Source organism: Pleuronectes platessa, chromosome 19 (assembly GCF_947347685.1).
Source record: "Pleuronectes platessa chromosome 19, fPlePla1.1, whole genome shotgun sequence".
Lineage (NCBI taxonomy): Eukaryota > Metazoa > Chordata > Actinopteri > Pleuronectiformes > Pleuronectidae > Pleuronectes > Pleuronectes platessa.
In genome coordinates this window covers 20,656,035-20,670,974 of record NC_070644.1, presented here as the reverse complement: position 1 = coordinate 20,670,974, position 14,940 = coordinate 20,656,035, and the positions used below count along the sequence as shown (strand labels likewise).

General features: G+C 42.0%; 2 protein-coding genes and 4 non-coding genes across 6 annotated transcripts; all 6 read right to left on the bottom strand.

Moving 5' to 3' along the window:
- Positions 1-6,095: 6,095 nt before the first annotated feature.
- On the bottom strand, positions 6,096-8,365 carry nkx6.1 (NK6 homeobox 1). Its single transcript, XM_053411613.1, has 3 exons — positions 7,810-8,365; positions 7,529-7,701; positions 6,096-6,341 (listed from the first exon to the last, which is right to left on the bottom strand). Exons 1-3 carry the CDS (start codon positions 8,363-8,365, stop codon positions 6,096-6,098), a joined length of 975 nt encoding a protein of 324 aa, XP_053267588.1.
- Positions 8,366-11,636: 3,271 nt separating this feature from the next.
- On the bottom strand, positions 11,637-14,324 carry rpl17 (ribosomal protein L17). The gene is made up of 7 exons (XM_053411631.1): positions 14,319-14,324; positions 13,967-14,019; positions 13,736-13,776; positions 12,950-13,084; positions 12,677-12,775; positions 12,057-12,248; positions 11,637-11,711 (listed from the first exon to the last, which is right to left on the bottom strand). Exons 2-7 carry the CDS (start codon positions 14,004-14,006, stop codon positions 11,664-11,666), a joined length of 555 nt encoding a protein of 184 aa, XP_053267606.1. The 5' UTR covers positions 14,007-14,019; positions 14,319-14,324; the 3' UTR covers positions 11,637-11,663.
- LOC128425408 (small nucleolar RNA SNORD58) lies at positions 11,779-11,847 on the bottom strand. Its single transcript, XR_008333121.1, has one exon. It is a non-coding gene; the product is annotated as a small nucleolar RNA SNORD58 (small nucleolar RNA).
- Positions 12,845-12,911, bottom strand: LOC128425406 (small nucleolar RNA SNORD58). The gene has a single exon (XR_008333119.1). It is a non-coding gene; the product is annotated as a small nucleolar RNA SNORD58 (small nucleolar RNA).
- Positions 13,340-13,407, bottom strand: LOC128425409 (small nucleolar RNA SNORD58). Its single transcript, XR_008333122.1, has one exon. It is a non-coding gene; the product is annotated as a small nucleolar RNA SNORD58 (small nucleolar RNA).
- LOC128425407 (small nucleolar RNA SNORD58) lies at positions 13,856-13,925 on the bottom strand. The gene has a single exon (XR_008333120.1). It is a non-coding gene; the product is annotated as a small nucleolar RNA SNORD58 (small nucleolar RNA).
- Positions 14,325-14,940: the final 616 nt, after the last annotated feature.

Here is a 14,940-nt window from a genome sequence, read left to right as displayed (position 1 = left end):
GATGTTCATCTTTACTTCATTTTTCATTCCTCTGCATTATGTTTAATGTTGTTTCAGTCACAGTGAGGAGCTCGTCCGTGGTCACATGTGTCACACGGTCGTCTGTAATGGAGTGACGGACCCCCCCACAAACACATTTAGGTAATGTGAGGGGTGGGGGGGGGGCACATTGTGTGCATAATTCACCAGCTGCATTTGTCAAAACAGGGATCTGTACGGAGGCTAATGATCCACGTGAAATGAATGACTCCATAAAGTAGAAAAATCCAGCGCTCACACAAGCATGACAGGATCCTGTGACTTTGATAAACCGTTAAATGACAGATAATCAGGAGGGAGGGGGCTCATCAGTCCCTGCACCACTGGAGGGGACGTCTCTGTGAACCAGGACAGGCCTGTCTCTGCTGCTGGGCCACGTGGACAGGAGTTATTAAATATAGACGTCTGGCTTTATTCTATATCAGTACCGTGAGTGTCTCTGGGTCTTGTTCATGTTCCTTCATCAGCATCAACACACACACACCTCACACACTCACTAACACAATGATGATTAATCCTGAACACTGTCCCCAACAAGCAGCTGTTTGAGCAAATGACTGAACCTTCTCTAAACTGAATCTGTTCATATGTGTCCTGAACAAACACTTTGACCTCATGTCTGAGTTTGAACGTTTCCTCTTCATGAATTCAACAATCACATAATCAAGGGTTTTTATTCAGTCCCACCCTGTGTGTGTGTAGCTGACCAGCTGAGGTCAGGTCAGGTCAGTTTATTATAAGATATTATTGTGACCTCATGTAAACTCAGTTCTGTCCTGTCTTCGTCTCTACTCTGTGTTTATTTGCATTTTGTTAAGTCCAGCATCTTTACATAGAAACGTTATACTGATGCTCGTTAACACGCTCTGTGTCACACGTTGTATCACACCTTGTATCACATGTTGTGTCACATGTTGTATCACATGTTGTCTGACACGTTGTACCACATGTTGTGTAGCAGGTGTATTAATGAGTTCAGCTCAGTTCACGTCTCATCAGTGAGTGAATCTGTCTCCATTGTTTAATTTCATTAAAGGCCTAAATGCAGTTTATTACCTTTTTAGTGTCTCAATTTATGAGACTGACGCATTCTGTGCTGGCACTGTGTGTGTGTGTGTATGCTCATGTGTGTGTGTGTGTGTGTGTGTGTGTGTGTGTGTACGTGTGCTTGTGTGTGTGTGTGTGTGGGTAAATGAATGTATAATCAGGCTTTGATTTTTAGGTCTGCCTCAGCCTGGGCACCATCTATTACTTGGCTGCCATTGGCTAAGTGTTTGCTCCGCGGCGTGACCCTGCCACTTTATCTGTTGGTTTTATTTTCCGAGTGCATGCTGTCCATATGTTACACTAATAGTTGCTATAATTCTTGTGCAGCAGGGTTCGTGTTTTATTAGTCCTGAGTACGAAGAGAGTGGCGAAGAATGCATTTTAATAAAACCCCGGTAGCAACTGGCTAATGGGCTGACAGCGAGCTATTTGCATAGAGATGAATTACGCGCGGCCGCCTTGACGTGACTTTTAAAATATGATTGAGGAGGTTATTATTGCTGCACTATGATACGTGTTAACAGGTTATTTTAGCGTGGCTAGTGCTAATAAAATTCAGAAGAAAAGACTGGGGTGATGGGGGCAGGGTGTTTCACTGCCAGAGTCACTGACGGTGCTCATTCTGTCATTACTTAGCCCCGCCTCCCCCCCCCCCCCCCTCCCCCGCTCCTTCACCAAGGCCACGACCGACTTCAGCCTCATAATTAATCACAACACTTTGTGTTTTATTCTGAGACACTTAAAGGTCCCAGTCTGCTGTGGGACGCCGGGACAGAAGAATAATTAGAATCAATTATTGACTGAATGAAACACAATGTGATTATCATTATTATTATTATCATTATTATTATTATTATTATTATTGAGACGGACGAGCTCTCCACGTCCTCCGCTGCAGTGAACATGAAGTTTGTCTCTGAATCACAACAAACTGTTTCATGTTGATGAGTCTGATTTATTAAAACTGCTTAAAAACACTAAACACCACATTTTAAAGTCCTCACTCGTTATAGCATCAGTTTAATTGAGTTTGGTTTGATTTGTAGTTTAATTTAGCTTTTAGCTAAGTTGAGTTGGATTTTAAGTTTAATTTGATTTAGAGTTAAGTTTAGTTAAGTTTTTAGTTTGGTAAAGTTCATATTTTAGTTTGGTTAGTTTCACTTTCAGTCAAGTTAAGTTTGGTTTGATTTATATTTTAGTTAAGTTTAATATCATAATTGAATATTCTCAATCTGATCTACATGTTATGTGATGCTACCAGACACACACACACACACACACACACACACACACACTGAGAGAGAGAGAGAAACACACACACTGAAACTGTTTAATAAAGTCAGAGTTTGTTTCCTTTTCTCTGTTTCACTCCTCAGGCCTCATGGGCTCAGTGTTCAGGTGGTTATGTGTGGTGTGTGCGTGTGTGTGTGTGTGTGTGTGTGTGTGTGTGTGTGTGTGTGTGTGTGTGTGTGGTTGTGTGACACAGGTGATGGTGAGCAGCAGTTTACAGCAGAGACAGAGGAGAGAGGTGAAACATCATTAAAGGAGATTATCTCTGAATAAATACTTGAGCGAGGTGAGGGAGCTGCAGATAACACAGATCCTATCTGGTCCATCAGATGATCCGTGTTCAGAGTCACCGTTCACACCTGTTCTGAGGCCTCGCGCTCGCTCACACACTCACACACTCGTCATTAAGCTGCTGAAGACGACACATCAATTAGCCGGGCCTTTCTCCCAGGACCCTGGTTTCACTCAGCGAGCAGAGAGACGCCTCAGGGAGGAATCAGCTCGTACAATGTTCCCACTGAACCGTGATGTGTGCTTCCAGCGAGGCAGCGTGGGGCCTGTTAGCTTCTCATAATGGAGGATCCCAGGACGCTGCTTATCACAGGCCTGCAGGCGGCTCCAGGAGATAAGACCCCCCCACCCGACACATGTCCTTGTGTGTAATCTCTTGTACGACATGGTCAACTGAGAGCCGTCAATGGCTCTGTACACAAAGCGGCTAATGCTAACACATCCGTCACACCGGCAAAGATTGAGTGGGAGTCCACAGGTGGCGCTGTGGAGCCGGCCCACAGGTGGATCCATTTCCTGTCTCAGTTGTCTCAGAGGTAACTGGTTACTGGGAACCGGTTACTGGGAAACTGGTTAGTGGTGAAACAGGTCTGAGGGAGAAGACAATGGGATCACCATATATATTATTTATATTCCACCTTCAATGTTAAAGAATAACTAAACTAAAACCACAAAAGAACTAACTCAGCTAAGTTATTGAATTAATAGAATGAAAAAATATTGGATTAAATAATCATGAATACAGAAATAACGTTAAATTAGATAAACACAAGGAGCAACTGAGGATCAAACGTCTTCACGTGAACACGTCTCATCTCCTCGTCTCTCATCAGACGCTTGTAGGAAACTGAGCCGATCAGCTTTAATGATTTTACTCATTAATGAAATGTTCTGTTGGGAAATATTCAAGTCGCATAAATAAAAACACACCTTCCAATGATTCACAGTGTTTTTATGAGGCCCTGGTCCTGGGGCCCCTGGACCTCGGGGGCCTTATGTCTGGAGACCTACCTGGAGTCTGTGACAGAGGCTGGGGTCTGTCACGGCTTCAGTTCCATTCTGATGAAAGAAATAGTCGTGTATCTCACTGCAGTAAAAGTACAAACACCACAGAGTAGATTTACTATATTACTCTATCACTCTGTTACTCTGTTACTGTTACAAGTAAAAGTCCTAAGTTCAATGTGCACAGACAAAACCTGTGAAATACTTTGACATCATCTGTGTATTAGTATGATGTCACTTGTATGTTAGTATGACATCATCTATAAACTGAATGACATCATCTCTATGTCAATATGACGTTACCTGTGTGTTATTATGAAATCATCTCTATATTATTATGACATCGTCTATTTACTTGTATGACATAATATTATGACCTCACCTGTAGCATAATCGGTATATTAGTATGATATGCATGTTATTATGCTGTTATTATTATCATCTGTGGAGCCATATTATTATCACATCATCTTAATACGAGTGTGACATCATCTGTTCTTGTTGTAAAAATAAAAACCTTAAATAACAGATGTTATATTTTTGTTATATAATTTTTTCAATACAAATGTTGTTTAAAATCCTGATTTAAAGTTAATTTGTTAAAGCTGCAGACTCGTTTAATGTGTTGTATTATCAACATTGTTAAATTATCATGAATTTGATTATTTATCTTTATATTTACCTTATTTATTTATATCTATGTGAGAGGAGACGTCTTCAGTCCAACACATCATCTCTTCACATTCATGTTTCATTCACTCACATGAAATCAATTACCTCTGATTGATTGATTATTATTTCATTTATGAGTTTGAATGAGTTTCTGTTTGTGTGATAATGTGAAGTTTATAAACTGAAGCTGTAATAATGTATGAAGCTGTAAACGCTGAACAGAGAAATAAAAACTGCCTCAGATCAAATATACTGATTTAAATAATCAATAATTAATAATCAGCATCGGATTTTATCCACATGTTCCTGGAGTTAGTTTCATAAATTTAAAAATAAATTCCCATTTGATGTTGTTCAGTAGAGTTATGGATTTATCTGATTTTACCGTAAATGAAGGAATGTTTGTTTTTAGATTTTTATCATTTATATTTTTATATTTCAGATTTTACACAAGAGAAATTAGTTTATCACAGCGTCTCCAACAGAGAGACTCCACATGTCAACGTTATAACACTTATAAAACTATTACTACTACTACTACTACTGTTACTATTACTACTACTAATAATAATAATAATAACAATAATAATAATAATAATAATTATAACATAATAGTATTCATAAGAAGGATTTGTTCATAAAACTGAAAAACGTCCAGGTTCGTTTCACATTTCAATAAAAAAATTATTTTAACATTTACACGAAAAAACGTATTATTATTTAAACCTTTATTATTTCAATTGTTATAATTCATCCTTATTGTTATTATCACCATAAGGATCGTTCTGATTGTGAGGAGAAGCGCCCTGTGGGGGGGGACCGGGGACCGGCAGCCGCCTGGCCGGCAGAGAGCTTCCTGTGGCGGCTTCTTCTTCGCAAACAACGCGAAGAGAAAATAAACTAAAATCATATTTCATCGTTTCACCGCATTTGATCAATCGTAACATGATTTACTTTATAATCACATTAATGATAACAACGTGTTCCAGTCTCTTCACGATCCGACACTGATCGAGTCCTGAGACATTTACTGGTTTTGCTTCACTGGTTTTGAATCTGACACGAAATGAAACCGCGAAAAAAATTAAAACCAGTTTGTTACAAAGATTCAAATTTAAACATCAGTGAATATTAATGATCAATAATCGATCAATTCAAAGATCGGACTCTGTTTCAGTGCTCAATTCAAAACTGATCAAGTCAAACAAAGATACTCATGATAATAGTTATAATAACAATAACATGGTAATCGTTATGGTAATAAACTAATGTGCTGCACAGCTGCAGCAGAATTAACGTGTGTAAATGATTAATATTGATAATTTCTTTCGATGACATATTGGACCAGTTGTTAATGGATCGATGATCAATAATCGAACAGTTGAATTGATTCAGATTCACGTGAAAACAATCGATCAAACGTTTGAGTTTTTATTAAATAAAAGTGCATCACATTCACCTGCTGATGAACACATAAATAAAAAACATGTGTGTGTAGACTCAGTCTCTGTACAGGTGTGTGTGTGTCTGTGTGTGTGCGTCTGTGTGGGGTGTGTGTGTGTGTTTCTGTCAGATACAAAAACTGATGAAGTTTTTTCTTTTCTGTACAAAAACCGTTTTTAACATAAATTATTCACAGCGGATCTTTTCCTCTTCGTTTCTCTGGTATTTACAACTGAGTCCTCACACGCACACGCACACATACACACATGTGCGTGTCTGTGCGCGCCACCGACACAGCCCCGCATCAGTTAGGAGCTGTCGTTCTCGGAGGTGTGCACGAGCAGCGCGGGCCCGGGCTTGTGCTTGTTGAGCAGCTGTGTGATCTTCTCGTCGTCAGAGTTCGGATCCAGAGGTTTGTTGTAGTCGTCGTCCTCCTCCTCGTTGTCCGAAGTGCCCTTGAGCCTCTCTGTCTCCGAGTCCTGCTTCTTCTTCGCGGTGGCCATCTCTGCTGCGTGTTTCTTCCTCCACTTGGTCCTCCTGTTCTGAAACCACACCTGACACACACACAGACACACACACTGTAAATCCTCCTCTCACTGCAGGGAATCCTCCAAATAACACAACTAATAAAACATTGTCCTCCACCGAGCATCAGCTAAATCAACGGGATTTATAAAGTGAACCAAGCAGCAGCAGAAAAACACAGAAAAACACAGAAACTCTTGAATTTCAGCAGAATTCAATGAAGTTAAATTAATAAAAAGGCCTAAATTAATAAATTACTTTTTTTAAATCAAAATGTGTTATGTGTTAAAATATGAAATTGTGTAAAAGCCTGTGATCGGTTGGATTGAATCAAATCTTAAAAACGAAATAAAACAAATTCTTTAGTCCAACGTGTTTTTTTTCTCCTTTTTTAATTTGTTGTCTGTTTTTGTCGTTTATCTCATTTTTCGTTCATTTTGTTTTCAATTAATTAAATTAATTTCTTTAGGCCAAATAAAATTACATTTACATTACATTTAATTTCGCTGCTATTTCATCCAAAGCGAATTACAATAAGAGTCTCAACCAGAAAGGAACAAACCCACAACAACAACAACCAAGCCAATGTACAAAGCGTCGCCTAAGATCTGATCTGAGTTTCTGTTCGTTTTGTATTTAATTGTTTTCAGTCTGTAGTTTTCTTTCAGTTTCTATTTATTCTGTTATTCTATTTATCTGGTTTGTATTTAATGGTGTGTGTCGGTTTTCCTCTGCAGAGCTCCGTGAATTATCTTCACTTCATCTCCAGGTCTGGAATCATTCTGTATTTTTTTTTTTGTATATTTAAATCAAATATAATTGTACATTGGCCAAAAGAGTAGATCTGTATGGTTCTCTGTATTTCTCATATGAATATTCTTTATTTATTCTGTATTTATCATATGAATATTCTGTATTTTCTTGTATATTTATGATATTCATATATAATTGTTCATTGGCCTGGTTTTTATTCATTTTCGAGGAGTAAATCATGTATCTCTGTATTTACTCAGTATTAACTCAGTACTTACTCAGTATTTACTCAGTATTTATTCAGTATATATTCAGTATATATTCAGTATTAATTCTGTATTTACTCTGTATTTACTCAGTATTTATTCAGTATTTATTCAGTATTTATTCAGTATATATTCAGTATTAATTCTGTATTTACTCTGTATTTATTCCGTATATTCTGGTATTTATATATTAATACCTTGACTTGGCTCTCGGTCATTCCCAGGGAGTAGGCCAGTCTGGCTCTCTCGGGTCCCGCCAGATATTTGGTTTGTTCGAAAGTTTTTTCCAGAGCAAAGATCTGTTGTCCGCTGAACGTGGGTCTGGTGTGTTTCCTCTTTCCGTCTTTATCCAGTAAAATTGAGTTGTGATCTGAAACAGGAGAAAAGGAGAAAACACATGAATCACCTCCTTCACGGCGGCCTCCTCCTCCTCCTCCTCTCAGATCTCCTTCCACTTTCTGCGGATCCTCAAACTTACGCGGCGAGCAGGCGAACCGCGCGTCCCTCCAGTGCGGACTCTGCATGACTCCGGGCCAGAAGATGGGCGTCCGGCCCGGCAGCTCCGCCAGGGGCTTCGGGTACCGGGCCACCGCCACCGCGGCGGCGCTGGGGCTGAAGTAAAGTCCGGGGGGCGGCGGCGGGCTGAGGCTGCTGAACCGGGGCAGACCCGACAGGAGCCCCGCCGAGGAGGAGGCGGCGGCGGCGGCGGCGGCTGCGGCCATCGCGGCCGCGGCGGGCCGGTTCAGGATGTCGTTAATTCCGTGAGGGGTCGCGGAGGAGCACAGATGCGGGGAAACGAGCCCCGAGGACAGACCCGAGGAGCTCTTGATCCCCGGGGAGGACACGGCCATGCCGCCCGGGTTGGGGGAGGTGGTGGCCGGTGAGGTAGAGGAGTTGGGGCCGGAGGAGGACAGCGGGTAGGCCGGGTACAGCGGGGTCTTCATCTCGGTCATGCTGTGCAGAGCAGCCAGAGGGGGGGTGCTGAGGAGGAAGGTGCTCTGTCGGGACCCGTCCATCGGACCCAGCGCTAACATTCCCGCCTCTCTGCGGGCTCCTGGAGCTCTGCAGCGGGGCTGTGTGGAGGCTCAGGCCCCTGCGGTCCTCACTCTGTCCGGCTGGAACTACACAGAGAGCCGCTCCTCTCCGGACATGTCAGGTTCACGGTGCAGACTAATACCTGGAAGAGAAGCCACAGCGGATCAGAGCTGGATCCAGATCAGCACCGGGACCTGATGCTCTCTGTGCGGAGTCACAGAGACACTGAGGCCGGAGGCTGAGCTGCTCGCACCTTCATCAAACTCACCACACTCACCAGAGTCTTCACAGGCATCACAGACCCACCACACTCATCAAACTCACCACACTCACCAGCATCACCCTCCTCAGTCCTCACTCACCAGAGACTCATCAGAGACTCACCGGAGTCATCAAACTCACCACACCTTCATCACACTCTTCAGAGTCATCACACTCACCAGAGACTCACCAGAGTCATCAGACTTTCATCACGCTCACCGGATTCACCAGATTCACCAGCATCAGACTCATCAGACTCATCAGACTCATCAGATCCAAAGTTTCACTGGACTCACTCCGAGGGGCGGGGCAGAGGAGGGTCTTTCCTGATTGGCTGACCTGGCAGTGACGTAGTGGCCGGGGTGGACGGAGGTTGCTGATTGGACAAACATCGGACTTTGTTTCCCTGGATGTTTATCAATTGTAATAAAGTTTTGTAGATTTTTTTAAATAATTATATTTATAATAATAATTACCATATTATTAGTGATGATTATTAGTATTATTATCATTACCATTGACATTTTCATTATTGTAAATTATCATCAATATTTTTATTATTTTTACTCACTCATTTATCTGCGCTACTAATACTAAAATGTATTTTAATATATAAAGAGCTGCCCTTTGTTCCATCTAATTAAAAATGTATTTATTAAATATATGAATGATAATTATTTTGATTTCATATTGATGGTGTAAATAAAGGTCATCACTTACTGAGCTTTCAGCAGATGTGTTCAGAGGTCAGAGGTCAATCGGGTGACCTTTTAAATAGCAGCAGCCATTTTGATTTCTAATCACTTAATATGTGACACATAAGATAGCTCAGGAGTTAGAGAAGCTTTAGTTCATCAGTGATGTGACCTGTCAATCATTTAACGTCTATTCACTTTATTTAAATTATGATCTTAACAAATCAGTGGCCTAGTAACAGATTACATAGAAAATCAAGTAATCCCATTACAATATAAACTAGGGCTGTGTGTAGCACTGCCGACCCGAGCAGCCGCACGTTGAGGCCTGTTGCGGTCGGTGGAGACAGCGACCGATGACCAGGCGCACTGCAGCAAGGATCAACGCTTCACTTCCTGTGTGTCATGCACCGCTGGACCACGCTCACTAATCACTCATTACAGTCCAGCCCATCAAGTAAGACCCCATAGTGAAACCTTCATCTAAATCTAATTTAGTTTTAAAACGAGGCTTCCCTTCTTTTTGGCAGTAGGTGGTGCTATCGCTATACTGGACTCATAGATCTGTTCAGGTCACCAACACTCGTTTCTCTCTTCAGATCGTATAAATCTGAATGAATGTGTGAATAATGTTTGAGGCTGAAAGAACAATGCACAGAGGAGTTATAATAAATCCCTCTTTTTTGGGCGAATCTTAAAAATGTCACGCGACGGTCACACCGTGTGATGAAATCATATATACCGAGGTGGTTTATATCTCCATCTTGATGCAATGACATTCACAGAAGTTGAAGTTGATCTAATGAAAAACCAAGGACAAGTTCATCAGACTTATTTGTTTGTCATGAAAAGACATGTCCCTGTAGATGTCGGCCAATCTTAGTGCCGGGCCTGCCCTTTAGGGGGCGCTAGTCAGTTATTTTGTCACGCCCATTTCTTAAAACTCGCCAAAAATTCCAAACTGGTGGGCTTCCTGTTTCGTTATTTTCCCATTGCACCTCAGCCTCGAAGTGAAGATCAGTGAAAGCTAACTGAGGGGCTTTTCCTCAGATGGCGCTGTTGAGCCATTTTGCCACGCCCATTTCAAATTACTCCAGAATACTATTACTATTTGGGGTTTTGAATTTCCTGCAAACAATTTGAGCGTCTACTTCCTGAAAAAGCCCAAAAGGGAAAAACAAATCCTTCGAAATATGACGGGGCCTTGTGCTCGGCCCTAATTACTGAATTACATTTGAAAAGGTGTGTAATCAGATTACAGTTTTAGGTCAAATATGGAAGTTTGAAGTATCTGTAACGAAAATGATTTTTTATTCCTGTATCATAGTCATATATTTATAACCAGCTAGAAAAAGTTGACAGTGTTGACCCTGGAGTTGTCGGCCGTGGATATGATTCAAGTTAAAACAGTTTACATAACTTATTTATATAAATCACATCCAGAGAAGATGTATTCAGGCTATAAACAAACTGCACCAGTGTTTAAAACCACAAGGGGGCGTCACTGCCACACACAGCAACTTTAATTGAGTGAAATACAACAAATTAAGATCTTTATTTAATACAGGCTATTTTTAAATCCTGAAAACTTTAAAATGTTTAATAAAACACGTGAAGCTGTGTGTGTGTCATCAAGCAGTGTGTGTAAACTCAGGTCATTTGTTTCACATGTTGACTGAATCATTTAAAATAAGCAGTGATCAATAACTAATATCTAATCAGCGGTTCTGATTTACATGAATAAATGGACTTTATTCAGTGACTTTCATTCAGTTCATCAAACTGCTCGATAGAGCCTCAGCATGAAGGTTGAAACACTCAATGTCTATAATTAGAAATTGTAATTAAACTGAAGTTAAGTCAGTGACGAAACAGGGATCCTAAGAGTGGTGTTACAGCACCTCCATGTGGCCATGTATTTTATTACACTCTACAGATTCATTGTGTATTTTTCATTCAGTGTTTAAATGTCGTTTTGTTTAATATTTTCTCTATTTCAATATATTTCGAGTTCCAGTGTTTCCTCTCCGTGGTCTCAGCTTCCTGTTTCTGACCTGAGCAGGTTCAACACGTCTCTGATCTGAGGTCTGTTGAAGGAGCTGAACAGTTCTGTTCATGTGACGCTTCCGTGCTTCTTGGTTTCTGTTGGAGTTGCTGTGACGTCACATTAGAAACGTTTCATCAGTCTGTTCTGGCTGCTCCTACATTTTTTTAATCACACCTTCAAACGAGACCTGGACATGAACTCACTCATCACAGATTGTTTTCAGGAAGTGAGATGTTCTGTTACAAATAAAAGACCCAGAGATTCAAGTGTTATCAACGTCCGTTTTATTGGTTTTTACTCGCGTGCCATCAGTTTCTGCTTCTTCAGCTTCTTCTGTGAGACCTGTGGAGAGAAGCTCAGTTATTCAACAGTCAGCGACGCAGGGCAAAGGTCAGGGGTCAAAGACCAGGCTGCTCAGATTTATTACAGTTTGTTTTCATGGGGAATCCAAAGGTGTCCTAAGTTGTCATCAGTGCAACCAGATGAGTAAAGTGACCACAGGGAGGCGACGGCGAGTTCAGACAATGTTCGAATGAAGTTTGAATTCACTTCAACGAACCCGGTCAAAATATGAACAGTGAATTTATTTGTTTTTAACTTCCTGCTGTAGAATAATTTAATAACAGCAGCTGTTTGTTTCTGTCTGAACTCGGTCACGTCCCCGTCCTCCAGCCAATCAGAACGTACCTTTTTCTTCTGAGCGACCTCCTCCTCGGGTTTGGGGACGATCTGCTCCTTCTCCGTCAGGATCATCTCGATGTGGCACGGCGAGCTCATGTACGGGTTGATGCGGCCGTGGGCACGGTACGTGCGCCTCCTCATCTTCGGGGCCTTGTTGACCTGGATGTGTTCGATGACGAGAGAGTCCACATCCAGACCCTGAGAGATCAGGACACAGGTGAGACAGCGGTCGACCACATCTGATCATGTGAATCAGTGAGACAACGGATATGAACACGTGAACCTTAGAGTGATTGACAGATTGCTCAGATATTCTCTAGTTTCTTTCATAATTCATAAGTCGTGTAAAGTTTCGTCATTGCAATCGTCTCATGTCAATCACAGATTCATTTAAAAAATGGTTTCAGGATTTGTCTGGTGAAACTGAACTATTCTCCGACTCTCTGGACAGATGAGGTTTACAGTCTCCGTCATTTATCACTTATGTGACCTTAAATTAACACGGAGACAACACGTCTGTTCTTTCACACGTGACCAGACTAAACTGTTACATGTTTTCTTCAGAGGAGCCAACACACGCCTCATGTGAGACGACGGGATCAGAAGATAAACAGATGTGAACGGACCTTGAGCTCCGCGTTGCTCTCTGCGTTCTTGAGCATGTGCAGGAGGAACTCCGCGCTCTTCTTGGGCCAACGTCCCTGAGTCCAGCCGAACTGTTTGGCCTGAAAAACAACCACAATGTTTAAAGCAGCTTTTCTCCTCTCCTCCTCAGGAACGACAGATCAACAACATCTGCTCAGAGTAAGAGTTTAGTTTCATCTTTAATCCAAAGGTGTCCTAAGAATGTCATCACTGCAGCGATTGAAGCACACGCTGGTTGATTGTGCGACGCTCACCTGGGCGCAGCGGCCGACGCCTCCGTTGTAGCGCCGGAAGGGGACACACTGGTGCTGGACGATCACGTCCCTCAGGTACTTGTTGGCCTTGCGGATGTGCATCCCCTTGATGGCCTGAGCTGTCTCACGGGTGTTCTGTTCAAAAGGTTACTCAACTTCATTAAAGTGTCTCATTGTGGTTAAACACAGGAAAATAAGAAATCAAACACAAAACCTGCAGATTAATCATATTAGAGCTGAACCTTTCAGCCGGCATTTGAAGTTGTAGATTCTTTTAAACACTGTTTTCAGGTCGCTAGTTTATTTTTAATTTCTGTGGAAACCAGATTCAAATCCATTCATTGTCACATTAAAACTAGTCTGAGATCATGTGACCTGTGTGGCTGACAGATTGCTCAGATATTCTCAAAGTTCTTTTCATGGTTCATCCAAAGGTGTCCTAAGTGTCGTCATCGCAATCATCTCACGTCACTGATCTCAACCCTCATCGTTCATACAGTGTCATGACCATCATGTGTTTGTTCTGAGGTGAAGTGGATTCAACCTCTGACCTCAGTCTCCTCATGAGACAGAGTTCAGAGACTCGTTCATTCATCACGTCAGAGGTGAAGACATGAATCCACACGTGTTCTTCACCAGAGACAAGACTGACATGTATGATCAGGTCCAACATAAGAACCCTTCACATGGTCACTCATTCAGAACATGCATGACGACCGACATGACATCTGCCAACATGTGTAGTTGAACCTGAAGCCAACATGTGGAGTGCGATCATCTTCTTACCTTGAAGTGAACCCGGAGATTGGAGCCCCTCGACTTGCATGCTGGGATTTAGAAACACAGGAAACGTATAATCGTCACATACGTTCAAAGCAGTTGAATTCACAGAGACACTTTACGTCAGAAGCTCAGCAGTTTAATGAGTTTGTTTTCATGTTTAATCCAAAGGTGTCCTAAGATGTCATCACAGCCTCTGAGCTAGCATGCTAACAGGCTAGCAGCGGCGGTACTCACACTTGGTCGGGTTCTCGGGGTCGAGGGAGTAGCGGACCATCTTCAGAAAATCTGTTCACACACAAACACGTTCCAGGTTATGATTAAATATGGAGTTAGATACGCAGCAGTTCATACAGGGACTCGGGTTCTGGTGCTAGTTAGCATTAGCTCCAGTCACAGCAGCGACCACCTCGCAGAGAATCACCGAGAATCAGCAGATTTAACAACTTCTCAGCGGAATCACTGAAGATGAATCAACTGAGAGTCCGAGAGGAACCGAGAGGAGCCGAGAGAAGCTCAGGCTGAGTCTTCTGACGGGGACAACATGGCGGACACACACCGAACCCGATTCGGGGTTAAAACTCAGAATCTGAGGCCGCGAACACGAACATATAACCTGAGCGCAGAGTTAAGACCGAACCGAGGGAGACTGAGCGGATTGAGGAGAAGGATGATGAAGATTTAACTCAGATTCACGACAGATTGTTTCTTCATGAGAGAAGCGGAGCTCCTACCTCTGAGGCCGCGGAGGAAGAGGAAGAGCCGCCGCCGCGCTGCCCTTCTTCTGCTGCTGCGCAGGTCCAGCGCCCCCCGGCGGAGCGGAGGAGCGACGAACTCACAGGGACCGGCACACATATGATTGGATTTATTTACAATATTAACATAGAGTGAAACCATCTGTTTATATGTTCAGTGTATTTTATTAATAAAGGAATACTTATTTAATATGTTTTACTTCCCTCATTATCTCCTCAGCACTTTAATAGAGGGGGGGGGTGGAGTGACTCTCTCTTCATTACATTACATTTAGCTGATGCTTTTATCCAAAGCGACAATAAGTGCATCAACCCCGAGGGTACAGACCCAGGACGACAAGAATCAAAAAAGTAAAATTTCTTCAAAATAAGGCAAAACTACAAAGTGCTATAATTAAGTGCCATTTAAGTGCTAGTAAATTGTTAGTTTAAAAAAATATATATATTATATTATTA

Excerpts from the sequence above, each read along its gene's own strand:
- rpl17 (XM_053411631.1), bottom strand. The coding sequence starts at position 14,006 with ATGGTCCGCTACTCCCTCGACCCCGAGAACCCGACCAAGT. Across the intron at positions 13,085-13,735 it reads ATCTCCGGGTTCACTTCAAG|AACACCCGTGAGACAGCTCA; the intron begins GTAAGAAGATGA and ends CCTTTTGAACAG. Across the intron at positions 11,712-12,056 it reads AGGTCGCTCAGAAGAAAAAG|GTCTCACAGAAGAAGCTGAA; the intron begins GTACGTTCTGAT and ends TTCTCTCCACAG.
- nkx6.1 (XM_053411613.1), bottom strand. The coding sequence starts at position 8,365 with ATGTTAGCGCTGGGTCCGATGGACGGGTCCCGACAGAGCACCTTCCTC. Across the intron at positions 7,702-7,809 it reads GCGGTTCGCCTGCTCGCCGC|ATCACAACTCAATTTTACTG; the intron begins GTAAGTTTGAGG and ends CTCCTGTTTCAG. Across the intron at positions 6,342-7,528 it reads TGACCGAGAGCCAAGTCAAG|GTGTGGTTTCAGAACAGGAG; the intron begins GTATTAATATAT and ends TGTGTGTGTCAG.